The 27,221-nt window shown below is 43.1% G+C and overlaps 3 protein-coding genes and 1 long non-coding RNA gene across 6 annotated transcripts in view; 2 read left to right on the top strand and 2 right to left on the bottom strand.

The window, feature by feature from the left end:
- The window catches only part of DNAH12 (dynein axonemal heavy chain 12), a 144,101-nt gene extending 141,421 nt beyond the window's left edge, over window positions 1-2,680 (bottom strand). The window contains exons 1-2 of one of the 3 annotated variants that reach the window (XR_013541652.1): window positions 2,452-2,680; window positions 2,140-2,315 (exon numbers count right to left, since the gene is read on the bottom strand). Coding sequence is in view for 2 of the 3 variants with exons in the window: in XM_078385322.1 (XP_078241448.1) it covers window positions 2,140-2,315; window positions 2,452-2,643 (368 nt within the window). In the remaining variant the exon portion in view is untranslated. The remainder of the gene's footprint in view (window positions 1-2,139; window positions 2,316-2,451) is intronic. The other 2 variants (XM_078385322.1, XM_072989607.2) reach the window with 2 other exon arrangements.
- On the top strand, window positions 113-19,197 carry LOC144586694 (uncharacterized). Its single transcript, XR_013541655.1, has 2 exons — window positions 113-142; window positions 18,982-19,197. It is a non-coding gene; the product is annotated as an uncharacterized LOC144586694 (long non-coding RNA).
- On the top strand, window positions 4,410-8,628 carry PDE12 (phosphodiesterase 12). The gene is made up of 3 exons (XM_072989610.2): window positions 4,410-5,841; window positions 6,871-6,949; window positions 7,626-8,628. Exons 1-3 carry the CDS (start codon window positions 4,546-4,548, stop codon window positions 8,066-8,068), a joined length of 1,818 nt encoding a protein of 605 aa, XP_072845711.2. The 5' UTR covers window positions 4,410-4,545; the 3' UTR covers window positions 8,069-8,628.
- ARF4 (ARF GTPase 4) lies at window positions 13,361-26,671 on the bottom strand. The gene is made up of 6 exons (XM_020799885.3): window positions 26,319-26,671; window positions 20,101-20,181; window positions 19,075-19,184; window positions 15,889-15,960; window positions 15,334-15,459; window positions 13,361-14,592 (listed from the first exon to the last, which is right to left on the bottom strand). The coding sequence occupies exons 1-6, from the start codon at window positions 26,383-26,385 to the stop codon at window positions 14,506-14,508; spliced, it is 543 nt and encodes a 180-aa protein (XP_020655544.1). The 5' UTR covers window positions 26,386-26,671; the 3' UTR covers window positions 13,361-14,505.
- Window positions 26,672-27,221: the final 550 nt, after the last annotated feature.

Raw genomic sequence — 27,221 nt, 5'->3', positions numbered from 1 at the left:
TTCAAATACAGTCATGTCATCTTCTTCTGGTTGCTGCACAATGGTGGGGAGCAGGGTTTCACTTAACTGGGGCTTATTTTAGGGGTAGGGCTTATATTACGAACATCCTGAAAAATCATACTAGGGCTTATTTTCAGGTTAGGTCTTATTTTCAGGGAAACAGGGTAACAGAATGAAGAAATATCTGGATCATTGACATTGCAATTGCAGGGGATACTCAAGTTGAAGATAAAGAGTTGGAAAAACTAACAACTGAAACATCTTGCTTGTAGATGAAACAGTGGTCCCGATAGCCATTGGGGCTTTGGGAACAATATCAAGCAATTTCACACTGTGATATGTTTTCATAAATTTGATTGACTGTGTCTGGTATTTTAGAAATAGTAGTGGTGGTGGTGGTGGTGGTGAAGATCTTGTGAAATTTCCGGATCCAAACTGATAAGACACCCTGAACATAACACACCAGATATAGTAGTAACAGAAGAAAGAAATGTCTGGATCATTGACATTGCAATTCCAGGGGGTGCCAGAGTTGAAAATAAACAATTGGAAGAGTTGACAAACTACAGAGATCTGCCAATCAAAACACATCGCTTGTGCATGAAACATACTGTACGTCAGCGGCCCCCATCATCATTGGGGCTTTGAGAAAAACATCATATCAAGAAATTTCACACAGTATTATAAGCAGTTGCAGATTCCAGAAATAATATCATCAGAGCTACAAAAAACAGCAATATTAGGAACAGCATATATATGACATTGATATTTAACAGATAATAAGGTTTTTTGTTAAAACTTGTATCTTTTATGTAATACCAGCTAATGTTTTTATAATTTTGATTGACTGTGCCTGGTATTTTTGAAGAAGATAATGTGAAAATGTTACTAATAATAATTTGAAAAAATAGAAGATACTCCAGAAAAAGAGGATCTTTCATCTGCTGCCTTCCAAGATTGCTGCCTTAATACGCACTGATCTCCATTTGCTGTTTTAACATAGAAACAAGGTGGCAATGTTCCTCTCCTCCATCAAAGAGGCTGCTTATTACTCAGTCATTAGCTATCTACTCAAATTGTGGCATAGCCACACACTGTACCAGCAGCCACATTTGCATTTTTATTCCACTTCTTTTAAATTCAGGACCTTATTTTGGTTGGCTAGATGAACTGTGTGTGTATGTGCCCACCATGTACAGCTGGACATATCTGTCAGAATGAAACCATCAAGGCTTTAAGGTAGTGAATCCCAGTAAACTGTTCTCTCTGAAAGCAAAATGGGCATGCAGATTCAATGATCATCAGCAGGTACCCATCCTTTAAAATGCAAGAGGAGGTGCCTGCGAACGACTCGCTAGAGCCAAATGGCTCTATCAAGGCTGGGGATGTGTTCACGCAGTTGTGTAGACCAGCCTAAACAACAGCCCTCTCCTCTTCCATTTAATTTAATTTCCCATATAGAGAGAACTGTGGCACTGACACAGCCTTTGGAATCATTGTCATCATCTTAGAACTGCAGAGCTGAATGGGACCCTGTGATTCATCAACTCTAGCCTTTTTCAGCAAGGCACAGTGGGGAATCAAACTCCAAACCAGATACATTAACCACTGAGCAATCCAGCAGTTTTCCTCCGAGTATGTTTAATTTAATGTTTTACTCAGGTTGTCTAGCATTTTGGAAACTCAAAATTCACTGCTGAAGCTTACTTCCAAGATAATCTAGTTCCTTATACTTGTAGGTAGACATGCATATACATAATCTGGTACTGTATTGTTTGTATCAAAACAGAGAAGACTAGTTGTGCGGGAGGGGGAGGTTTGCATAATCCCAAATCGAAGGTGAGCAGCTTCCAGGGGTCCGAAGGCTGCTCATGCCTTTTCTCTTGACTCCTGTGCCTCACCTCCCCCCAAAAAACATTATTTAAAGACAAATATTTTAGACTTTTGAAAGCTCCCTTCAGCCATCTAGTGGCCGTTTTGAACAGTGGGATGGGAAAAGGCCGGTGAGCGCCACGGTACAATAATTTCTGAAGTTTCCATTTTAACAGAATATACTGCGGCTAGAACCACTATCTTCCCTAATGTCACCAAAACATAACATATATGAGAGCGAGAGAGAGCACGATAATAGTATCTTACATGATTTTATTAAGCATCTTTTGCTGTTCTTTCACTCTTCGGTACTTCATCAGTTTTTTCTGTCTTTCGGTCAAACCCTTGGACGTGGAGGGCAAAGCGATCGGTGGCAAACGGATGTTCCATGCATCCTCATCCTCATCCTCGGGGAAGTCTGATGATTTACCTGGAGCTGACATCTACAGTAACAAACAAACCGGAGCAAAGCGTTTCAAATGGTCAGAGTAAGGAAACGCACTCGGATCCAAAGCGCTCCTCGAGGACCCCCGCGGCATTTCCACACCTGAGCCCCTAAACGCTGCCTTTTTTTTTTACCCCCGTTAATTCCTCAGCCTTCGCTCCGGAGAGGACAAAACTCGGCAGGGTTGAAACGGAGAAAAGCACCGGGGCCGCCAAGACGCTCCCCGGGAATTGCAGACTCCTCGGCTCACTCGCGGAATCCACGACGCGCTGGTTGCTATGGCCACGGGCAGTTCTCCCAGGTTGCTTTGCGAGCCGGCCGGCCATCCGGCGACGAACGGCACCGTCCCGCGCAAAGAGGAGGCGGGGCTCGGCGAAGGGGCGAGGAGAGCGGGCGAAGCCTGGGGGCGGGCGCTGGTGGGGCGCGGCGCAGCGCGGCGCAGCGCAGGCATCATCCCCTGTGGGAAGATGACTGGCTGAAGGGAGCCGCTGCTGCTGCTGCTGCCCCAAATGGCGGTGCCAAAGGCCGGCAGCGTCGGCTTGTGTTGCGACTCCCAGGGGCACGCTGCAGACAAAGCCGTGCAATTATTTCCCGGTGGAAGCGCTCGCTGCGCGTGGAGTAACAGCAGGCCAGGAAGGGACCTCCAGGGTCGCGGCGAGCCCAACTCCCGGGTGGAGGAAAGCGACGATTCAAGCATCCCTTCTCCACTGAACGATAGTCCAGCGCCGCCTGAAGGGGAACGGTCCCCTGCCGAACGGCTCTTATCAACATGCTGTGTGCTTCCCAGTTGTGGTGTGTGACCCTAGTGGGATTTCCAAACTGTGTGAGATATTTTAAGGGATGGTTTTATCAGTAGCATCCCCCAGTAAGTCTCCATAACCAAGCAGGAAATTGAACTCCCGGATCCCACTGTATTCAACACACCGCGCTGTTTTGTTTTGTTTTGTTTTATTGTCAAGTAGTTCTTCAAGGGATTTCCAGTGTGGTGGTGTGGATAGAGTGATGGAAACTGGTTTCGAATCCCCACTTCGCCACAGAAATTCACTGGGGGAACGGATTGGTAAAACCACTCCTGAAATTTCTCACCTTGCGAACCCTAGTATGAGTCAGTTCTGACTCGATGGCACAGAACACACACAGTTCTTCCTAATGTTTCGTCAGAAGCTTCTTCTTCTTCCCAATTTGAATCTATACTCTGAAACCACAGAAAACAAACTTGCTCCGTCCTCCATTTGATCAGATATTTGAAAAGGTCTGTCGTATTACCTCTCAAGTCTTTGCTTCAAATTAAATTTACCTAATTCCTACTGCAGATAAAGTTTCGTTTCCAGACCTTTTATTACCATCTTGGTTGTCCTCCTCTAGACGTGTTCCGGCTATCCCTCTTAAATTATGGTGCCCAGAATTGGACAGAGTGCAACTGCTACTTCCCTTAATCTGGATATTACGTTTCTATTCATACAACCTAGAACGGCATTATCTTTTTTCTGTATTGTTAACTTGTGTTCAGCTTGCAGTTTACAAAGACCCCCTCGATCCTTTTCAGTTTACAACTTTCAAGCCACGTGTCACCCGTCCCGTACATGTCCATTTGTTTTTTAGTCCTTTAATGTACCGCTTCATGCATGCCTGCTAATTCAGGCATTGCTCTTAAAAGCAACTACAGTAGTTGCTTAAATGTCTTGATTTGGGTGGAGGCGGGTCCATTAGTCCCGTCCTCCCATGTTGCCATCCTCTCCAAAGTCTTTTGTGCAGTTAGCCTGATGCCTTTTTTGACTTAAGGTGCTCACACGGCTCCTGTGATTGGGAAACCTAATCACTTAGGCTTCCTGATCTGTTTTGCAAAAAAAAAAAATGCTTATATGTACACGCCCAATTTGCTCAGTATTTTCCCCGCAAACAATAGTGAGTCGGATGAATGACTTAGGACTTCCGGCCGTCCTAAACAACTTCCGGTTACTTTTGCGTTCCAAACCATCACCTTTCCCCTTCTCGAGTTATTTCTTGTCTCTGTGCTCCCTCCTCCGGAGGAAGGGGAGGCCCTCATTTCCCAGCAGGCCCCGCGTTCCTTTTCTCGCCGCCGCGGCGTCTCCCATCGGCCTTTGCGGGGCGGTGCCGGCAAAGTGGCTCCGGACCGCCGCCTGCCCGCGGAAGAAGAGCGGAGAGGGAGGCGGGATTGAAGGATTGAATGGTGGCGGAGACCTGACGGCGGCGGCGGCGGCGGGTTCATGTGGCGCTGGCTCTGGGGAACGTTGCGAGCCCTTCCGGGGCTGCGGAGGACCAGGAAGGGGCTGAACGGGGACGGGGCACTGGCAGGCGTGGCGCTTCCCGCCATGGAGCGGGCCGTGGTGCGCTGCGTCCCGTCCGAGCCGAAGCTCAGCGTCTCCTTCGCGGTGGGCGACGGCAGCACCCGGCAAGTGCAGCGGGACCAGGCGGAGCCTCTCGGCCGGGCCCTCGCCCGCATCGCCTTCAACGCCAGCAGGGGCCGCAAAGCGGCTAAGAAGAGCAGCAAGAAGGCACGGCGGGCCGAGCCCGGGCCGGACCCGGCGCTCCTGCCGCCGCCTCTCCCTCTCCCCGCCGTGTGCCTGTACTCGCCGGACGGGCGGGCGGTGGCCGAGGACGTGCCCAACGAGGAGGCCTGGCAGGACGGGACGGTGCTGCAGATCGGCGAGGCCCGCTACCGCGTGGAGCGCAACCCGCCCTCCCTCACCCACCTCCAGCTGCCCCGCTCGCTCCTGGCCGGCTTCCCGGTGTGCCCCAAGGTCCACGTCGAGTTCGGCTCCCCCCGCGACTGCCTCTTCCGCTGGTACCAGGAGCGCAGGGGCGAGCCCGGCGCCGCGGCGGGGACCTCGGGGGGTGGCGGGGGCGGCGGCGGCTGGGTGGAAGCCCCCGGCGGTTCCGAGCGGGTCTTCACGCCCAGCAACGCGCTGGTCGGGCTCCGCCTCAAGCTGGTCTGCACGCCGAGCGACCGCCAGGGACGCCACGGGCCGCCCCGGGAGGCAGAGAGCAGCGGCCCCGTGGAGGCCGGCCCGGGCGCCTGCACCTTCGACGCCCGCCACCTCTACACCAAGAGGGTGACCGGCCCGGGCCTCGTCCGCACCGTCACCTACAACATCCTGGCCGACATCTACGCCCAGACGGAGCTCTCCCGGACGGTCCTCTACCCCTACTGCGCTCCCTACTCGCTGGAACTCGACTACCGGCAAAACCTGCTCAAGAAGGAGCTGGCCGGCTACAACGCGGACATCATCTGCCTGCAGGAGGTGGACAAGTCGGTCTTTACGGATAGCCTGGGCCCTGCGCTGGACGCCTTCGGCCTGGAGGGCCTCTTCAAGCTGAAAGAGAAGCAGCACGAGGGCCTGGCCACCTTCTATCGACGGGACAAGTTCCGCCTCCTCAGCCAGCACGACATTGCCCTAAACCAGGCCCTGCTGGAAGATCCCTTGCATGAAGACCTGCGAGGCAAGCTGGCCTCTCATCCTCAGGTGCAGGAGAAAGTGCTCCAGCGCTCCTCCGTGCTGCAGGTGAGAATATACCTACGGGAGAATCTGTTTTTGGCCACTGACCATTGGGGGTGGGGTGGTCGGTAATGAGCTTGGGAAGTTTGGTAGGGCCACCACTGTTAAATGTTGAGAGAGACAGGATTAGTGGTTGAGAGTTGTGCTGAGGAGGAGTATAGCCCTGTATAGCCCTCCTTCACAAGGGTCCTGCTTGGGGACAGAAGCTGGGGTGGCAATCACATGTCATAGCGTTCTAGGCTGAGATGTTCCCTGTTTCATGGTAAGTGTGTGTCAGATGAAGAATTGATAGATTTGAGTTACAGTTAGCAGTATCAAATGGAGTAGCACTTAATTTAAAAGAAGACTTTCCCTTGGGACTTGATACCAGGAGAAGGAAAAAGGAATAAAATTTAATGCTCTTTGGCTGGTTGGCATTAACACAGTTGAATAAAAGATGAAATAAAGAGCAAATGTGACCTGTGGTTGTGGGGTTTTTGGGCTGTTTGGCCATGTTCTTGAAGTTTTTCTTCCTAACATTTTGCCAGTCTATGTGGCTGGCATCTTCAGAGGAGAGGAGCTTGTCTGTGTTCTGGTGTAGTGTGTGGGATAGTTGAGTATCTGTACCTGTGAGATCAGGTTCTTGTTCTTTCAGGAGACTGGGTGATTCCTGTAATCAGGGTGATTTTTGTTATGGGTGTATTGTTGTGATAAGGGAAGGAGATGATCTGTTACTGTGTTTGAATCCCACAGCTACAAATACTCAACAATCCCACACACTATGCCAGAACACAGACAGAGCTCTAGCTCCTGCCCTCTGAAGATGCCAGCCACAAAGACTGGCAGTTAGAAAGAAAAACCTCAAAAACATGGCCAAACAGCCCGAAAAACCTACAACAGCCATCAGATCCCAGCCATGAAAGCCTTTGAGAATATAAAATGTGACCTAGTTTTGCAGTACTAGCTTGCTCTTTGCTTACCAGAGAATTGTTCTGAGATGCCATTTTTAATACTGCAGATACAATTACTTGAACATTCATAGAATGTTTCTTGTAGGTCTCTGTTCTTCAGTCTGCAAGTGATCCTTCAAGGAAAATTTGTGTTGCCAACACCCACCTCTACTGGCACCCAAAAGGTAATTCTGTTACAACTGTTTGTGAGCCATTCTGAGATCTTGCTTTTGGGCCCTTAATTCGTTAATTCGTTAATTTGTTCTGAAAAAATCGCTGCTAAATGATAACATCGCTAACCGAAATAAAAAAGCCCATAGAAACGCATTAAAATGCGATTAATGCACTCCTATGGGCTTAAAACTCACCTTTGAGCAAAAATCCTCCATAGTGCCACCATTTTTGGTGCCTCTAAAGCGAGGCATCCGTGCCTGAAAACAGTGGGTGGCCATTTTGTTTACCCGGTGGCCATTTTGAAACCGCCGATCAGCTGGCCGAAAATGGGGGCTTTGTGATGATCGCTTCCCTGCGATCATCGCAAAGCAAAAATAGCCCATAGGGACCACTGCAAAGCGATTGCTTTTGCGAGCGCAAAAACATCATCGCAAAGCGATTTCATCACTCAATGGAGCGATCGCTATGCGAGGCACCACTGTATATTGAAACTATTTCTGCTGAGCTGTAAGCAGAGTAACTATTTGGTTTCTTTGAGTTGCCTATGGAATTTGGAGGTGGTAGGGAAGGAGTTCCAGGAATAGTTGAATTAGCAATTTCATAGGACATTGAAGTTTTTCTACTGTAGTTTTCTGAATGATTGCCTAAACATGCTAACAACAGGCCTTTTCCCCCTTCTGTCTTTAGGTCCAAACATTCGTCTAATCCAAACTGCAATATCATTGGCCCATATTAGGCATGTAGTGCATGACATGTATCCTGATGCACCTCTTATATTCTGTGGGGATTTCAATAGCACACCATCCACTGGGATGTATAGTTTTATCAGTAATGGCAGCATCGCTGAAGATCACGAGGATTGGGTCTCAGATGGAGAAGAATCGTGCTGCTCTATGTCTTTAACACATCCATTCAAACTTAAAAGTGCTTGTGGAGAACCGGCATACACAAATTATGTGGGAGGCTTTCATGGATGTTTGGACTACATTTTTATTGATGCAAATGCTTTGGAGGTTGAACAAGTAATTCCACTGCCGAGTCATGAAGAAGTAACTACTCATCAAGCCTTACCCAGTGTTTCACACCCCTCAGATCATATAGCTTTAATATGTGACTTAAAATGGAAATAGACTGAAGACATCTTGCATCTGTCTCTTGCTCTTCAGTTAAGGCACTTTGCTTGCTTTAAGAGGAAACTTGATCACAAATTTTTACAAAGGGGTCTTGGATAAAAAAGGGTTACACGCCTTTTAGTTACATACCATAGTTTTTGTTCTTTCCAAATGGTCATAATTCTCATAACCAGAATGGCCTTATAGCCAGTGTTCCATTTTTCTATTCTAATATGCAAAGCTGTCAACATTGAATGCTCTTTTATAGTTGAATGATTGTGTTCCTTTTTCAGGTGGTTTTAAAATGGTGACTAAAAGTATTTTCTTAATGAATACAAAAATTGAAACAGTTTTGACAACCAAGAGTCTTGTGGTGGTGAGCATTCTCTTTAATGTCTTGCTATTGGTCTTCTGAGAAGGCACAACCTGCCAAAATTGTGTAAATGTATGCCACCCCTATAAAACCATTCCAAAAGTAATTTGGCAAGTGACCTGCTCTCAGGTATTCTGTGGGTGGGAAATCTTGTCCATGTAAACCAAAATCATTGTGTTTAAATAAAGTAAAAATCATGACTGGATCTGATGTACTATTTCTTCCAAATACGAAACAGAGATGTGCAAAAAGTTGGTAAAGAATCTGTCCTGGTATTTTGTAATCTAGAGCTATGTAAACGGAATTTAAAATATATTTTGATTTCCTAATTTACTCATTAATGTTGTAAATTAACAAGTTTTATAGGTGTCTTGAAACACACAGAGAAAATACTCTGTGTTTCATAAAATAAACAGAAGTCTTGTCCCTGTAAAATGTTGTCTAAATTGTAAAAATTGACTTGTTTGGGTACTAGTTATCTGTTATAAAGCCTGGTGGGGATGACAGATGTCTGTACACACAACATCAATTTAAATATATATTTTGAAAAAGGTGATCGTAAATCAGGAAGAAAAAGTTAACAAGTCTAGATGAGATGGCTAGAGCATGGACTAATCAATAGTGGGTAAGTGTAGAAGCATATTAAGTTATTTATATTTATTTATTTATTTATTTATTGGACTTATATACCGCCCCATAGCGCTACAAGCACTCTCCGGGCGGTTTACAATTTTAATTATACAGGCTACACATTGCCCCCCCCCAGCAAGTAGAACATTAAAAAGTGGAGCCCATTAACAAATGAACTAACAGCTTCTCATTAAATATGGAGAACTATGGTTTTTTGTTTGAAAAATATAATTTGCCTAACCCTGAAACATATAGCTGCATATACAAAGTTTCCCTTCAAAATTTCTGCTCAATACACCAAGAAGGTAGGCAGGACAAATGGGCTGGTTTGGCTCTGTCAGTACTTCAAAGATTGTAGTTTGCTCGAGATCTGATTACAATCATAGTTACTGGCCAATGAAATTTGTCTGCCTTTGGAACAAACATTTGATGAAAGGAGAAATGTGTTTACATATGTTTTAGCTACAGTTTAAAATCGCATTGCCCTTCTGATTATTGTAATCAACACATAAAACACATTCAATATAATCTTGTCTTAGAATATTGGGCTCTTAGCTTCAGGGTGTGAAAGTATTTGAGCTCTGCAGTTTCAAATCAAGTGTTTTGCACTGTACTCACCAGTACTAGTTTAGTATGCACCATTTTAACATTTGTCCTTTCCAATGGATTCGTTAGGTTTGGCTGTTTTTTTCTCATGTTGTGTACTTCACTTACAAAAATATTCAGGGAGATATAAAAAGGCTTCTCTTTCCTACTAGTTACTGTGGTTTGGAGGATCGGGGCCTCAGGTGTTGCATGGACACCCCATATTCTGCACCTCTCTCGTCCTGCAGATGCCCTTTCAGAAGCAGCGCCGTGACCATGAGCTTCTCTGCGTGGCCCCTCCTCTTAGAGAGTACCTGTGGGAGGAGGCAGGATGTGGATCCTGGGTTGCCCATGCAAAATCTTTGGGCCCAATCCTGCAAATCACACCAAAATGCGGTAAATGCCCATTTCCACGCCACATTTCCACGATATAGCATAAGGAACACCTTTGTTCCATTTGGACTAGAAAATGTGCAGATCTTGAAACATGCACTGTAGAATTTCTCTGACCATTGGAGAAACCTGTTTGGATTGGATCCAGAGAAGTATAAGATGCATTCCACCTGCAAACATTGCTTCCTGATGTATTTCCTACTGCATATTTTAAAGCTTCTTTCAGATACTTTGAAATAACAGGATGGGCGTTTGGTGCTACAGTAGGTGAGAGGAAGTTCTGAAATATGAAAGGCTGTTTTGCACAAGTGGAAGTTCTTTTCTGTTGATATGGTTCCAATCCAGTTTAACTGACCAGATTTAATGATAGGTTTAGGCTATTCTATGCCAAGTAACCTGTGCTTTGGAAAACCATATTTTAAATGCATGTTAAAATGAATACTGCATAAGAAATGCAGGATGAAAAGCGACAGTATGTGGATAACTTTGCCAGTAACAAAAGATTACTCCCTTTGTGGATTTCCTCCATTCATGAAAGATAATTTGCTGATTTCTCCCTGTCTCTTACTAGTGTAAACTTGTAGAGAGAGAGCTAGTATGAAGAGGTGTCACCATTCCTTGAAGGGAAGGTCCAGCAGCATTCTTACCTAGAAAGCAAAACTGCATTCTCTTTTGACTAATTATGAACCTATGGATTAATAACTTCCAGACACGTATTACTTACAGCCTTATACAGGTATTGGAAACAAGAGCCCATGATTTCCTTTATTGACTTCTTAACGTAGGTTGTCTTTTCTTACTGCCTTTCACTTTTCCTAGCATTATCATTATAGTTGTTTTAGCTTGTAGTGAATTTGGTATTGATCTGCAACTCTAAATGTCTTTCTGGTGGTTCATGGTATCTGCAGATTTCCAATACCATATTCTGTATTGAGTTACTTGTAAATCCATATATTGGCTGAAACTTTGTTCCACAGCTCTGTATACACAACATTGATGGTGGCAGCAAATTGCTGCCGATTAAAGAGAATTTTGCACTGCACACGACTCGTACTCAGTAGAGTGAAGTTGCCCGCACTCTGAAATTGCCAAAGAAAGCCTTAATTGGAGGTGATTTGCCAACGCTGGTGACATTGCTGTTGCACCACAGGATTTCAGCTGTTTGGTGCTATGATAGCCGTTTGTTCACAGGAACTAGTTTTATCAATATATAAGGTGTCCCCACCCCCTGGTCCGTGACCCGGCAGCAGTCTGTGGCCTAGGGAGGACCAGGCCATAGACACAGATCTCCTCCCGTGAGCACAGCCATGCATATGTACGTGAGGATGCTCTGCCCCCTGCAAGTGTGCTGCACGTATGCACATGAGCGGTCCCCCATGAGCACTGCTGCACGCAAGACGCCCCAACCCCTGTAAGTGCACTGCGCACATGTGCATGCGAGCACCGACGCATGCAAGCGTACCACATCTCCACAAGTGTGGAATGGTTGGGGACCACTGCAGTATAGTACTGATACATTTCAAGATCTATCAAAGAAAAGTTATAACTCAGAGAAACGAATTCCAATCACTCATTCTAATGACAAATGTATTTTTTAATTTTATCATCCATTATGTTCCTCATCCATTATGTTCCTTTGACTTTGTTTTCTTCACATTGGCAAGCATCAAAGTTGTTCAAGTCACATAAATTTAAACATTGTTACCACTTTCAACACAGATTTTATTTTATACTCCTTTTATTTGAAAAAAGCCAGCTGGAGAACATCAACTAGATATGGGCATAAACATCCAGTTTGGTGTGATGCAGTTTGGTGCCCTGCCCCACCTCCTCTGGGTGCTGCCTCTGAGTGGGTACCTGCTGGAGGAGGCAGGGCACCAAACATCTAATCAGCTTTGGCCAGGAAACAAACTGTCAGTTCATGCTCATCACTAGTATCAACTGATGTTACAAGCCTATCAGAATATTTCTTTCCAAGACTTATTTCCCCAGTGTAAATGGGATAAACATTAATATAAATACCTAACCTTTAATTTTCATTGTCCATCTTCTCCTTTTAAAATTTGCGTAATCCTCTAATTGGTGAAATCCTAATTTAGTACGTTAACATTTCTCATGCATCAATGCAGTTTTCATAGAGGGCTACAGTATGTTATTTATACCGTACAACATGAACTGTAATTACAAGGGGTGCAGATGAAGTTAAAAATATGAAGAGTACTCTGCAGTTTCTAGAGCAGAAGACATGGCATCTACTTTCACAGAAGCAAATATTAACAACATCAGTGGCAGTAATTGGGATTATAATATGCAAAAACTGTTGTGGAAGTTCAAGAGATTACCACAGAGGAACAGAAAATGACATTCTTGTTGAGGCACATGGCTGCATTAGTATGAACATGGCACTACAGAGTTTTTGTAAGAATAAATGACTCAACAGGTGGTCCTCCCCTCATTTAGAAAGAGTGCACAATTCAAGTGTGACAAATATTAGAGGATGTTGCCTTCACACTTACATCTTCTGTTGGTGGGGAGCCTGATAGTGTATATATTAGACTACACCATCATGAGGTGCTATAAATATCTTTGCTTTTAAAGCATGCTAACTTTAACAATGTCAAATGTCCAATATACTTGCATAGCAAGAGCCTATGTCCTAAGTACACTGATTCCTTCAACAAATTCAATCACAGTTACTCAAGCTAATGGACGATGAAATATTCCTGATCAAAAGAATCCATGACCTGCCTCAGGGTAAGGTAAAGTTTCCCCTTGACATTTAGTCCAGTCATGTCTGACTAGGTGATGGTGCTCATCCCCGTTTCCAAGCTGTAGAGCCAGCGTTTGTCCATAGACAGTTTCCATGGTCACGTGGCCAGCACAACTAGACATGGAACACTGTTACCTTCCCACTCTGGTTGTACCTATTTATCTACAGTACTCATTTTTACATGCTTTCGAACTGCTAGGTTGGAAGGAGCTGGGGCAAGCGACGGGAGCTCACTCTGTCACGTGGATTCAATCTCACAACTGCTGGTCTTCTGACCTTGCAGCATAGAAGCTTCTGCAGTTTAACCCACAGCACCACCACATCCCATGTCAAAAGGTAGGTTGGGTCAATTCTATGTGGCAGTCAAAATTCTAATTCAATAAATTTGAAATATTAATTCCAACATAACATTTGAGACACGTCGGTTCCAAACCTCAGAGTAAATGCAAGTAAAAGAAAATTAACAAAATTAAATTTTTGTAAAAATGATAATTTAAATGGAAAAAAAATCATTGTTTCCAGCAAACACACATGCTCTGTAAAATTAAGAACAAAGACATTCTCTGGGCAGTTTGTACTTTATTACAATTTTAAACTGTTAGCGCTCACATATCTGGGCATCTTTAAAAGGTTCAGATTTACAGCTTCAAAACACTTTTACAGGATTTTAGCCTTGATTAACCACTGTACACAAATTTAACTGCCCACATTTTTTGCCAAATTGAAAACAATTCAAAGGCTATCTAGATTTGTGTTTGTGTTCCAAGGTACAGAAAAAACTCCTGTTTATTGAAAAAGAATAATTTGTCACACATTCATATTATCAGTTCCACAAACTTAAGATTCAAGGAGCATACACAAAGCTATACATCTGTATCATTTTTATTAGGAATAATTCTGTATAGGTTATGAAGAAATTAATCCATTGAGTCTGAAGAATTTCCAAAGTTTGTTTTCATGAAGATATGTTCACCAATAAACAGTAAAACTTTAGCAGAACTATTATACACTGGGCAAAACAGGCCTATACCAAAAAGCAACATGCAACAAAAAATACAATATAAAGGAAGACAATCTGCTGGATATTAAAAACTTCTTGAAACTTCTTGTAACTAGCACAGAAGTATTCTATCAACCAGGTTCGGTTTAGAGAAAGGCAAAAGTTGGCTGACAGAACCCAATGGGTTAATAAAATGTTCCTCAGTGCAGAAGATCTGAATAGTGTTTTAGAGCATTTTCCAGATGAACATTATTTGGAAGTGTTTCATTACGAAGAGAAAATAAATAGAACTGGAATGCTAGATTACATCAGCAGACTGTCTTAAGGAATGAAATAAGATATCAGTAACTTAAAGAAAAGGGGAAATTTTTAAAACATAATTTAATTGGGGCTCAAGAAGCATTCAAACAGATTTCAGAAGTCACAACTATTTTCAGGCATTTAGGCTAACAACAGAGGTAAAAATCAGAAGATACACTTTTTCCAAATTAAGGAGTTTTTTTTAAACCCAAGCTTAAGTTACCCTGGCAACATGTAGCTTGGTGAACAATAATTGGCAACAAAATAAGTCAAAATGCTGTAATATCCTGCCCAAACCAGCTCCAGATACTGTATAGTAACCAAAATGCAAACTAATTTTGATGTAACAAGCCTAGACCACTTATATCAAACATGTCCCTGGTGTGAAAGTCATCCAGTTTCAGTTAACGCTTTGATAGCTCATTTGACAGCCAGTCAAGTCCCTCATACAGGCCAGTTCCTTGTGTAGCACAGGTAGCTTGAACATACCACTGTTGATAAAAGGAAACAAAAAATTTAATACTAAACAATTCATTTTAAAACATGTTACAACCTGCTGAATTGCTATAGGCAATCAAAAAGTACTTCCATGCCTCTCATCATTGTAAGGCAATTCTAAATGCAGGATAGGATAGTGAAGCAGGTTTCACAAAGACATATAGTACTGATCTCTCAGCAAGGGATGGATTGGCTCATGGCACATTTGTGTGGGTGGAGGAAAGGCTCCTGAAGGGCTATACAGGCATACTCAACTGCTAACCAAAATATCAGACTGCTAGCTGAAAGATCAGGAAGGGAGAGGAACAAAACTGAGTAGTACTTTCTTCACCCCAAATAAAGTTTTAAAATGTTGAAAGATGTTATCTCCAGAAATTACCTACATGTTTACAGAACAATGATGCTTCAGACCAATCAAATGTATCACAATGCGAGGCACTAGGAACAACTTGGAAGATTTGTTAAAGGGCAATCTTGATAAAGGAACTCAAAAACTTAGATTAGTGATACCCTGTATAAATGGACACAGTGCTTGCATGGAGGCCACTTTTTGCCATCTCCCCTCTTGCAAGTTTACCTGCCAACTTATAGGATCTCTAACCTCCAGGCACTGATGCTTCTGGGCAAACAAGGAAAGCTCAACTCCAGTTGCTGTTTATATGATCAAACCCATTAAAATCAGAGCTAGGGAAATGTGTAAAGCTCAACCAAGCATAGAAAACCTTAGAACTTACAGTTCTGTTACGCAGAGACTGAAGGCCTAGTTTGTCTGTCATTTCACTGATTGCCATGGCATTTGGCAAGTCTTGTTTGTTAGCAAAGAGAAGCAGCACTGCGTCTCTCAATTCATCTTCTTGGAGCTGAAGGAAGAAATCACATTCAGTTAATTTCCCTTTTTACAGCTGCCACAACCAAAGCTGTAAAGAGACAGCAGGGCTAGCTATATTTTTTCTGCTTTCCCCAAATAATTCTCAAAAGTTGGGCACCTAAATGCTAAGATACATAAATTCACTGAGTTCCTATCTGTGCATTTATGTACTGCAGAAAAGAAACAGCATGTTAAATTAAAATGACAACTACAAGAATAATTTTATTGCAGATGAACAGACAAGGTTTTTGAAAAACTGCACTTCACGTTTGATGGCTTACAAAGATATAATGCACCTGGACATTTAGCACTTAGGTTTCCCTATGTTTTTTTGTAAGCTCTTACTTCGTTATTAGAGGAAGATAAATCAACTGACAGACATTGAAAGTATTAATATTCAGGTCAAAAGTAAGACAGTTACCATTTTTTGCAGTTCTTCTGCAGCTTCTTGAATTCTCTCCCTGTCATTGCTATCTACCACAAAAATGAGACCCTGGAAAGAAATTATTGCACATAGTTGGAAAGAAATACATTTGCACATAATTCAAATTAAATTTGAAATAACTACTACCAAGATACATTAAAGACTGTACCTCACAACACAATTTATAGTATGAGAGTATATATAAGGAATAAAAAGAAGTTGTATGCTTGACTTCAAAGATCATAGTTCCATACTTCTGTCATACTAGACCAACACCTCAAAATAGCCAGGAATGTCAGCAACAACATGCACCATTGGTGTTTATTATTAATGCAACAGTAACACATTTTCTCTTAATTACACAGAAAGAGAAGCACTTCTATAATTTGGTCAGAGAGCATATAGGAAGAACTGTGTCAGGAGCCTGGAACAACAGGTCAAAGAGAGGATGGCCCACAATTTCCCTCAACCCACAAGCACCTCAAAGCAGATAGGAACCTTTAATCTCCTAGCGTGTACAATTCTAGAAGGCTCTTCACCCTGGCCCGGGCCTCAAAGATCTGCTTCCTAATTAGATAATGTCAGTATCCAACTAAGGCATTACACTCATTTGTATACCAGCTGTATCTGATGCTCCACATAATCAGAAAAGGAACTAAATGTCACAATGACAATACTGTGTACAATGTTGTTCTCTGCACCTAAAAAAGGGTATTACAGATCCAGAAAGGATGCAGAAGAGCAGCCAATGATGCTGAACGATGGAAAAATCAGAACAAATACGAAGACAGTTATTCACTGCACAGCTGAACTACAGAATTTACTATCACAAAATGATACAATAAAATGCTACCACAACCTTTCACTTGAACTCTTTCAAAAGTGGATGAGAGAAATTTGTGGAAGATAAGGCTATGAGAGGGCTGTTAATGACAAGACTCTCTGGAGATCATTAGGGTGATCATTAGCAACTTCAGCGACACATAACAAGAAAGCTATCAGTAGCTGATCAAAATGGCTATATCATTCAGTATCAGAGGCAATATATATTGTCCATACTAGGGATGGGATTTCCATGGTTAACACAAATGAAACAGGCTCCTGTGTGTTCTTTTGTCCATTCCTGATAGTGAACCTCTGGAATCCTATGAATTAGTATTAATGAAAGAGGGGAACAAGAACATTCCACTCACCATTCGCCTCACAGTGCTCGGCTCCATCGTCACTGCACCAATTGTGAAAGGAGCCCAGCCATCTCTTCTCTGCCTCCCCGTGTGGCCGACCACTCATTAGCTGAGCAAGGAGACTCCTTTTTTCTCCCTCCATGCTGTAGTGGTTGGCTGCGCAGAGAAGTGGGGAAGAGTCGGCCAGGCTCCTTCCATAACTGGCACAAGAAGGATGGAGCTGAGCACCGCACAGTGAATGGACTGGCCAGTTCGGGGAGGGGGGGGAGGGATGGAATGTATTTGTATCCCAAGAGATACAAAATAGCCCGTGTCTATCCAGGAGCAGGAAGCTGTACAAAGAGCTGATTGGACCCCAGTAAAGAAATCAGGCAAGAAAGCCATGAGGACAGATAGGGACAAGGAGGGAGTGCTCAGGAAAGGAGAGTAAAGTCATATACATCTGCAAGAACCACTTGCATTCACTTATTGTAATAATAAGTAAAGGAGAACCCCCAATAAGAGATTTCTTGCAAGCCGCCCACCACTGAGTAAAATCCCTTTGCCTAATTTTATGCTGTATATCGCAGATTGGGGAATATAAATATTTAATTTAAACTAACAGAAAACTTCCTATCTTCAGGTTCCAAGGCTCCCTAGGGTTCCCTTTGCTCCAGGGAAACCTTGGGGGTGCAGGACAGAGGAGGGGAGCCTTTAATAATCAAAAATTATTGGCATATCACTAGCAGTGTGTGCCTGATCCCAGCACAGGTGATGCAGCAGTGATGATGATTAAAGGTTCATCTCAATCCCGAAGCTTTCAAAGTCTTCCTAAGGCAAAAGGGAGCTCCAGAATCTGAAAGCGGTGTGTGTAGGGGGGGAGATATGAAGCTGTCTATTAGTTTAGATTAAATATTTCTGGTGCCCTATTCAGCATGAATTTATGCCAGCTAGATTTTGCCCATTGTTGCCCATCAAAAAGGGGTTGAAGTGGTGGGTGCATATTGTTCGAATTGGACTGAAGCCTGCATTTGATACATGCAGTTGTGTCTGACAGAGTCCTGCTAATTGTTTTGCATAAGAACAGGAGTCATATGCCTGTTCTGAGACTTTGATCAAGGGGGATGAGGCTACTGTACTGGCAAGCTTGAGAATTTTGCTTCCATTTTTAATGCATCTTTCACTGTGACTGTGTTAACTGGGGAAAAATAAAAGTACAAGAACCTGGAAGTTAATTAATTATAGAATAATTTCAAATTAACCTCAAAAACCATTTGTTTGACATTTGCACAACATATCTGGTTGCTTAAAAATGGAAGAATAATATTGAGTAAGAAGCTTGTAATAATTTTTTTTATTTTTCAATCAACATTGGCAAAACTTTCAGTAAATACTGGCCTTACTGAGGTAAGCAACTAATTTAGTAGTATGTGAACAAGTTGTAGTACTAAACTGTAACACTTCCTTTAAAACTACAGCAACAACATTCTGGGAAACACCGGAGGACACAAGACAAGACCTGGGGACAGCATGCAACACTGTGCCTTTTCTGAACACTACTATCTAAGTCCAAAGTAAAACGACATTACAAAATCCACTACACTTGTTCATTGAAACTTCCAATATTATGAAGTAGGACTGACAAGACGTGTTGGGACTCAGGCAATCACATTGAAAAAGGAAGGTTACAGTATACACATTTTACCGAATATAAGACAGGGTCTTATATTAATTTTTGCTCCAAAAATGCATTAGGCTTATTTTCAGGGGATGTTTTATTTTTTTATGTTCAACAATCTACATTTATTTAAACACAGTCATGTCTTCTGGTTGCTGCAGAATGGTGAAGCGTGGGGTTTCACTTAACTAGGGCTTATTTTTGGGGTAGGGCTTATATTATAAGCATCAAAAATCATACTAGGGCTAGGTCTTATTTGCGGGGAAACAGGGTATTACTGCTGTATATCAATCTATCATAGGAGTTAAAACAGATCTTGATTGGAATATGTCAGAGGATTACCTGTGTGTTCTGAAAATAATGCCTCCAGAGTGGTCTAATTTTGTCTTGGCCACCAACATCCCAAACAGTGAAACAGATGTTTTTATACTCTACTGTTTCCACATTAAAACCTAGAGAGAAATAGGAAATAGTTATCATAAAAGTCAGGGCCAATACTGTTCAAGCTACACAAATATGAAATCAATCAATGCCTATATGAATGAAAACTGAATAAACATAATGCAAACCTAGTAAATAAAATATATATTTCCAAGAGCTGAGTCCCATTGGTGTTCACATAAGGTTGGTGTAACTTGGGGATAACTGAAGTGATGCTGGTTGTATAATGAAGCTGGGCAAGAGCAGGAACACACTGAGACAAAACCCAGGACCTCATCAATTATCTGTGGCAGGTTACTCAAATCGTACATGAACAATAGTTGGAGTCTGGCCTTCAAGGCAATACTTTTACTGGATCGCTATCAAAGGTTAAATATTATGAGCATTCAAGTTCTTCAAAACTCTTTATTAGGCAAATAGAGTATTAAACCTGTGGTTAAATCCTCAAATTCGATAGGCTTTATCAGTGGTCCCCAACCTTTTCCCAACCGTGGACCGATGGGGGGGCGCACCTGCGGGGGGGGGGAGAGCTCACATGCATGCATGTGGTGCTCTTGGGGGGGCGCTTGTGTGCATGCGCACAGCACGCTCGCAGGAGGCAGAACACACTTGTGTGCATGTGCACATTGCACTCGCAGGGGGCGGAACACGCTTGTGCGCATGTGCGCAATGGCGCTTGTGGGGGGGTAGGAGATCCGTGTCCGTGGCAAACAAAATCTAAAACAAGCATCTCCCTCTCATTAAAGTCTGCAAATTCAACCACATGTACTATAAACCTACAGTGGAAACAAACCTTAGGGACTACATTTCAGCATACTCTGAGGAGAACTAATCTCTCTTGTGCTTCTATATAATTTTTTCCTAAGTAGTTTAAATGAAGTATTTCTATAATAACATTAGAACATTAATATAACTCTATATTCTTACCAATTGTGGGAATTGTAGTGACAATCTCTCCTAACTTCAGTTTATATAGAATGGTGGTTTTTCCAGCAGCATCCAAACCAACTAGAAAAATAAAGTTTATTATTAGGATTACAAATCCAAACACTGGCTTATAGAGCATCAATTAAAAAAACAAGAAACCAAGTAACACATGTTCTGCCCTTCAAGCAAGATTTACTCTCCAGCTTTAAACTTGCTTTCTATAAATTAGAATTTCTACCCTAATAAATCTTATTTGTCAGGACTGGTCCAGATCTCTCACTAAACTATTTTATTCATTTATTTAAGTTAATAATTAAATTAATCATTAAATTTTTAATATGTAATTTTTCTCCCAGAAGTGGGACCCAAGGCAGCTTGAATTAAGCAAAGCAAACTAGACACATTGTATGTTCTGACCGCCGTTGTTTTGTGGAAGAATCTTGCTAGTCTGACTTGCGGATTTTTTAATACTTTTTGATCATGATTAGGCATGGTTCTTCTTACAACAGAGGTTTTCACTCTCTGTGATGAGCAATATATTAATTCAGCTGAAATTTGCAATTTCTGACTTCATAACATTTTGATCCAACTAAATTTCTGCAAAATCCTATCAGTGATGTTCTGGACTAGTCATCATGGAAGTGTTTTCCAAAATAACAGACTAGCATCCTGAGCCTTATGCCTGGTAGAACAAACAGAAAATCTTCAGTAGCTTCCTTAATACCCTATGAACAAGTCAGTCGATAAGAATAAAGGAAAGGCAGATGTAAACACATAGTCATTAACAGCAAAAAGAAATGTTGTGATTTAATCGGGGGAAAGTCTGGTCTCCAAATAATTCCTCTGGAAGAACAAATTCAAATGGTGAGTGCCAACAGCTGTGATACCTCAGCGGGGGCATACAAGAGAGTTTGCCACCACTTTTATGGGAATTGCAATGGCTGCAAAAGTACGTTTTATAAAAATTAAAGTTAGAGGGATAACCCTCACAAAGCAGTCCAATAAGAATGTTTAGGAAGCATGGAAAGATGTTAGCTGGAATAGGGGAGAAATCAGAAAGACTATAGTAGCCTTTGAAGTACAGGAATGTTTGTTTGACTGAAACAGGAGCACTCTTTAGGCTTTATTTTAGGCCACTTGTCCCAAGGGCATATTATTGTAGTTTTCATTTGTTATATGTATTCCTAACTTAATCCCAAATAATGTTCCAGTTTGGAATTCAGAACAGAGTGAGCAACTTGGGATGGTGCTGGACTTCAACTCCTGTGATTACCTCAAGATTGGGGGTATTGGCTAAAGTTGGCAGGAGTTGCAACGCAGTCATCTTCAGGGAGCACAGAAACTGTCAATCCCAGCAGAGTACAATAACCATGTGTCTGGCAACTATTACGGACGGACGTTCAGGGTTCTTTTTACTGCAATTCCCAGAATTCATTAAGGATTCCCACAGACAGAATTGTGGGAGATGCAGCCTAAAATTTACTTACACATGAGCCTTTGTCCCCATTTTTTTGCCTCTGACAAAGAAGGAAAAATCCCTAGGAATGGCAAGGTTCCACGGGAGCCACAATGATTTGTAGGATGAGTGGTCTCAATAGCCATTAGACTCAATAGAAGGTGCCTCTTAAAGAACTATCCACCACATTAATCACTGCAGCTTTGCCACTCTCAAATACTGTAACATAGGGCAGTTGCCTCCATCTTCAGAGGCCAAAAAGGGCAACAGAGGCCCATGTGTACGTTAAGAAAACTGCTCTGTGGACTTTTCATTTTTTGGCTGCAGCTTCCCCAATTCTGCCTTTGTTAATCCTGAGCAATTCTAGAATACCTAATAATGAATTTAAGTCCAAATAAATCCAGACATCCCATCCCTAGCAATTATATTATTCTTATTGCTAAAGTGATTTTCAAAGCTCGGGTTTTCACCACTGATAAAGCTAAGAAAACCAAGAAAGTGAGCTACAGCTTTTTCCTAAACATAAAACTCTGTTTGCTTTAAGTTGCAGCTGTTATCAGAAAGCTCATTATTTATGTGCTGTTGGGCAGAGGTGGCAAACCTTTGGAACTCCAGATGGGCGGACTACAACTCTCAGAATTCCAAGTCTGTATTCCCAATGTTAAAGAACGGTAGGAGTGGTAGTCCAAAAAATCTGGCATGGCAAAGGTTTGCACTCCACAGTAATAAGTTAAGATTTGCTAGTCCACCAACCAACAAAATACAGTGGTGCCTCGCATAGCGAGGTTAATCCGTTCCGGATTAACCTTCGCTATAGCGAAACTTCGCTAAACGGAATAAAAAAAGCCATAGAAACGCATTGAACTTTGTTCAATGCGTTCCTATGGCTTGAAAACTCACCGTTCAGCGATGTTTCTTCATAGCGCCGCCATTTTCACGCCCTCGTTAAGCGAGGGCAGGGCGCGAAAATGCGGCGCGGACCTTCCGGCGGCCATTTTGGAACCGTCGATCAGCTGTTCTCCCCGGCTTCGTTATGCGAAGATCGCTAAGCGAATCGCTTAGCGATCTTCGCAAAGCGAAAAAACCCCATAGGGGCCATCGCTGAGCGAATGCTCCGGCGATGGCCCAGAGTGCCTCGTTAAGCGATTTCATCGCTCAGCGAGGCACTCGTTAAGCGAGGCACCACTGTATATAGTTAATTTGGTGATTAAGTTCAACATTTTTTAACAGCCACTTCTTAAATCAAAGTGTAATGGTACAGGAGCCTTCTGCAAGTTGAAAGCAAAAATGCCCTCCCGAAATTTCATGGATGACTACCAGATCAACATACATTGGATGTATTTGGCATTCAAAATAGTAATAATTAAGAGATATTCAAATGCAAAGTCTGACCTAGAATAAAACATAAACCTTCCTTATAAATTTCAGCCACTGCATAAATTTTGAAATGCATATGGAACTGAACATTAGTACACTATACAAAAATAATATTTTAATAGTCTATCCCAGTTAAACATTAAGAACCAAAGAACACTTGAATGATACTGAACCAATATTCACCAAACCTTTAAGACCTGAGTCTCTTTGCTCATGTGCACTTTAATCTTTGAACATGCTTTCCTATGAAGTTATCTAAAGAATGTCATGTATTAATGACATCTTTATTTTTGTGAAAAATCAGCATGTTTGCATGAGAAAATACATAAAAATCTACAGCTTCTTCTGTTTAATGCTTTTATAATATTGTAATAATTAATTATTTAACTTTTAACTTTGTTTTTTTAATATTGTAAGCTGCCTTGGATTCATTAGGCAAAAGTGGCATACAAATATTTTAAATAAATAAAATATTTGTTTTATTTTCCTGCCTTTTAGGACAATGATATATTCTGAAAGCGGACAGGAAAAAAGGTGACCAAAGATGAGAATCAGCATAATAACTGAGGGGGGGGGAGGTTTAGAGAGAAAAATTAAGTATAGTCACACCTATGCTAATCTTCTTGTGACCTGTAAATACATTCTCTCATAGTGAGAAAACCATCTTAATGTGTGTTAAAAATCTGAAAGCTCCAACTGCTTTGAAAAGCTAGATTTAATCTACATGTATTCCAGAGGCAAGACAAGGTTACACAATTTTTCTAGCAGACAGTAGCTGTAAATTTAATAATTACATCACACACAGAAACCAATACTAGGTGAACAATTTATCTTATAAAATCTTCATAGGAAAGTACAGAAATTGGATCAGTAGGGGGTAAGCAAGCTGCCGTATTTCAAAGGTTTTAAATGTTCAACACATCTACATAAGAAAGTTTGTAAACACTGTTGTGTTGGGCTGAATGAGAGCAAAGGAAAAGGGGAGACAAAAGCAGACTTGGATTTGGTAGTCCAACATTAATTCTATTTGCCAGTAAAAATCTAGTAAAAGTGCCTCTGAATACAGGCACGGCAACTTCTCATTTCTATTCAGCAAATAACAGCCTGCAAAAATTAGGGATTCTTAATACAGCAAAGATTGTATTGTTCCCTATAATATATACATTTTCCCTTACAAATTAATATTTTGAGACTATCTTTCTGGCTCCTCTAATGGCACCAACTGCAGATTTTTCCTCCTTCTCTGTTGCAGCTTCCCTTCATAAATCAGTATTTAGTTACTGTTATTTTGATTTTTAATCAATTCGCAGAGGACATAAAGGGGGCTGGCATTTCTCTTGTTATTGAGGAGGAGTGAGACTGACAAACCAGTTGAAAAGTGTGGCTGAGGAACAGAGAAAGGCTCCAACTTCTCCCACCCAGTCAACCAACCAACTTGCAATGCAAGCCCTCCTTGTTTCTTAGAACATATAACTACAATTAGAGTAAAGTGAGGCCAGGGCTTGTTGTCAGAGCATTATTTCCAAGGTGTGCATTTGAAAGATGAGCGATGGAGCCTGGCATTTGCTACTCTGCAGCCAGAAGAATAATCCTGGTGAAGGAAAATAGAAGGGACTGTTGGGGGAGGCAGTTTTGCACATGGTGAGGGAAAGGAACAGGACAGCACTGAAGAAAAAAAATGAAAATAATGTCACAGTATCCCCCTGCCTCCTTGCTCAGCCCATTAATCTGAGCAGCAATAAATATATTCCTCGGGTAGTACTCAAGTGTGTCACTTCAGAAGACACTATTCTAGAGGCATACAGAAGGTAATGGAACAGATGCTATATGGAACCAAGATAGTCACACACAGAGAACAGTTTGTGAAAACACTGAGTATACAGTATGCTGAAATTATGTTTGGGAGTGGGGAAGAAAGCTTCAGCAACAGTAATGCACAGATACTTTGTATATGTAGTGTATACATTTGTTTTATAACAAGAAAACATTTCAGATCTCAGGTCTCGTTAGCATAGATGACTATGGGGAAAAGGCAAGGAACTGATTAATCAGAAATAATCCCCTGTGTACTGCTGAAAAGCAAAGTATTTTTAAAATTCTGAATTTTTAAAAAGTTATGTCTAGACTAGTGGACTGGAGGCACACATCACCTTATAATCTAATTAAACAAGATGGGAATAAGCAAAATAATGTAAAGACAAAGCGTTACACTCATCCTTCACAGGGTGACTGACTAAAAAATTATAAATACGTGTTTTGCTAATTTAAGTGAGCTGAAAAAAAAGATAATTCAAAGCCAATGATACTTCATAAACATGTAATCAATGCAAGACCCTAGATTAACATACTAGGCTATCAACAATTAACAGATAAGTATTATACATATCCTCTGGTAATTTCCAGTACCATATTATCTGAAATGTAGTATGAATAACATTAAAATAATTTTATATCCCTAGTTAATACTTTGCCCTCACTAGAAACAATTAAAACGATGCAGTCTCCATGCTGAAGGCCCTGCTGTATCCTGTCTGAAAGACTAATGAAGCAACATGGATACTTGCACAGAACAGATGGGGCATTGAGGGCACAAAAAAATAAATAAATGACGTTAATTGTAAGAACACTTGGGGCACACTCCTCCAGAGGAACCCTTCCTCTAGCTTATTTTTATTATAGCAGTCCTTATAAATCGCCTTGTTTGTGGTCCCTGCTCTGAAGGGAGACTCGCATTTTTAAAAACTCAAAGAGTAACAGAACATGGAAAACCCAAAGCCACCCTCAAAGGCGATCAGACGGAGCGGAGGCTCCGGGGCTTGTTTTGGAGGGGAGGAAGCCCCGACCCATCGCACGGGAAACGAAACCACATCCTGAGAAAAGAGGCCGCCGGCCTCGTCGAGATAACCCGCCGGGGCCCCGCCACTTCCTCCGAGGTGGACGCGACCGGCCCACGTCGTGCAGGGAGAAGCGCCGGCCGGGAAAGGGGGGAGGGAGGGAGACCCGGCCACGCAGGCCTCGCGGGGGAACCCGCCTGCTCGCCACAGCTCCGCCGCTCGGCTCCCGTTTGATGATGATGATGTGCTATCATCATAATCATCATCACCCCACCCCCTCCCAACAAAAGGCCATTTCTATGCCTGACAGAGGACCCTCTTTTAAAGGGCGGCGCTCAGCAGCCTCACCCCCGCCGCCCTTTGCCCGTCGGCTCGGCCCGGGGAGCGGTCGCCGCAGGCCGGGTGGCCGGGAAGGGGGAAAAAAGGAAGCGGGCGGGAGAGCAGGCAGGCGCCCATCCTTCTGGGTCCCCCCTCCCTCCCTCTCTCTTGCTCTCTTTCTGTGTGGGGGGGTGTGGGTGTCTGTGTCTGTGTCCGTGCCCTGCCGGTCTCACCCATGAGGATGCGCATCTGCTTCTTGCCGAAGAGGCGCGAGAAGAGCGAGGAGATGGTGAGGCCCATGGCGGCTCCGGGCGAGGCGGAGGCAGCGAGAGCGGGCCGAGCGCGGTGTGAGGGGAGAAGGGGAGGCAGAAGCAGCGACGTGGGCCCCGGTCTCTCTCTTCTCTTCCCTTCCCTTCCCTTCCTCTCCCGCCGACTTTCGGTGCCGCGGAAACGCCCAAACCACTGAGCGAGCGCGGAGGAAGGCAACGGCGGCGGCGTCCTCTTCCTCCAGCAGGCGGGCTGGTTTTAAGTCCGACAGGGCCCGGCCTCGCTGCTCTCGCCTTCGCTCTTGAGCTTTCTCTCTGCCACGTCACAGCCGCCCCGGCTCCAACGCGGACAAAATCGCGTCACGCCCGCCACATCCTCACCGTGGCACCACCCTCACGAACGCTGAACAGCGCCCGACAGGGCGGAAGACTACGACTCCCAGCGGGCCAAGTGTGAGCAGCAGCCTTGGGCGCCTAAGTGCTGAAGCCGAGTGGCACGACGGGAAACGTAGTCCCGCAAGGACGCGGCGCCTCGAGAACGGGGAGGGAGGCGCGCAGGCTGCTGGGAAGACGAGTAACCTTCCCTCCCCTTCTTATTGTTGAGCTTTCCTTCCGCCTTTTATGCTGCGAAGGGTTCTGGGAGGCACATGCGCCCCACGCGAAGGACGAGGCCTACTTTTACTGTACAATGGCTTTATGACTGCCAGAGCTCTAGACCTGTTTTCTCCCAGGCGTGAAGAGATGGTATCGAAAGTGTGCCTGGATGGAGACATTGCCGTTAGACTCGATCGGTCTTGTGAGAATAACGTCAAATTAGGACCTTACTTCATTCTGCTTTCTTGGTGGCTGGAGAAATGTAATGTAGAAATT

Source organism: Pogona vitticeps, chromosome 2 (assembly GCF_051106095.1).
Source record: "Pogona vitticeps strain Pit_001003342236 chromosome 2, PviZW2.1, whole genome shotgun sequence".
NCBI lineage: Eukaryota > Metazoa > Chordata > Lepidosauria > Squamata > Agamidae > Pogona > Pogona vitticeps.
This window is presented reverse-complemented; position numbering and strand designations above follow the sequence as displayed.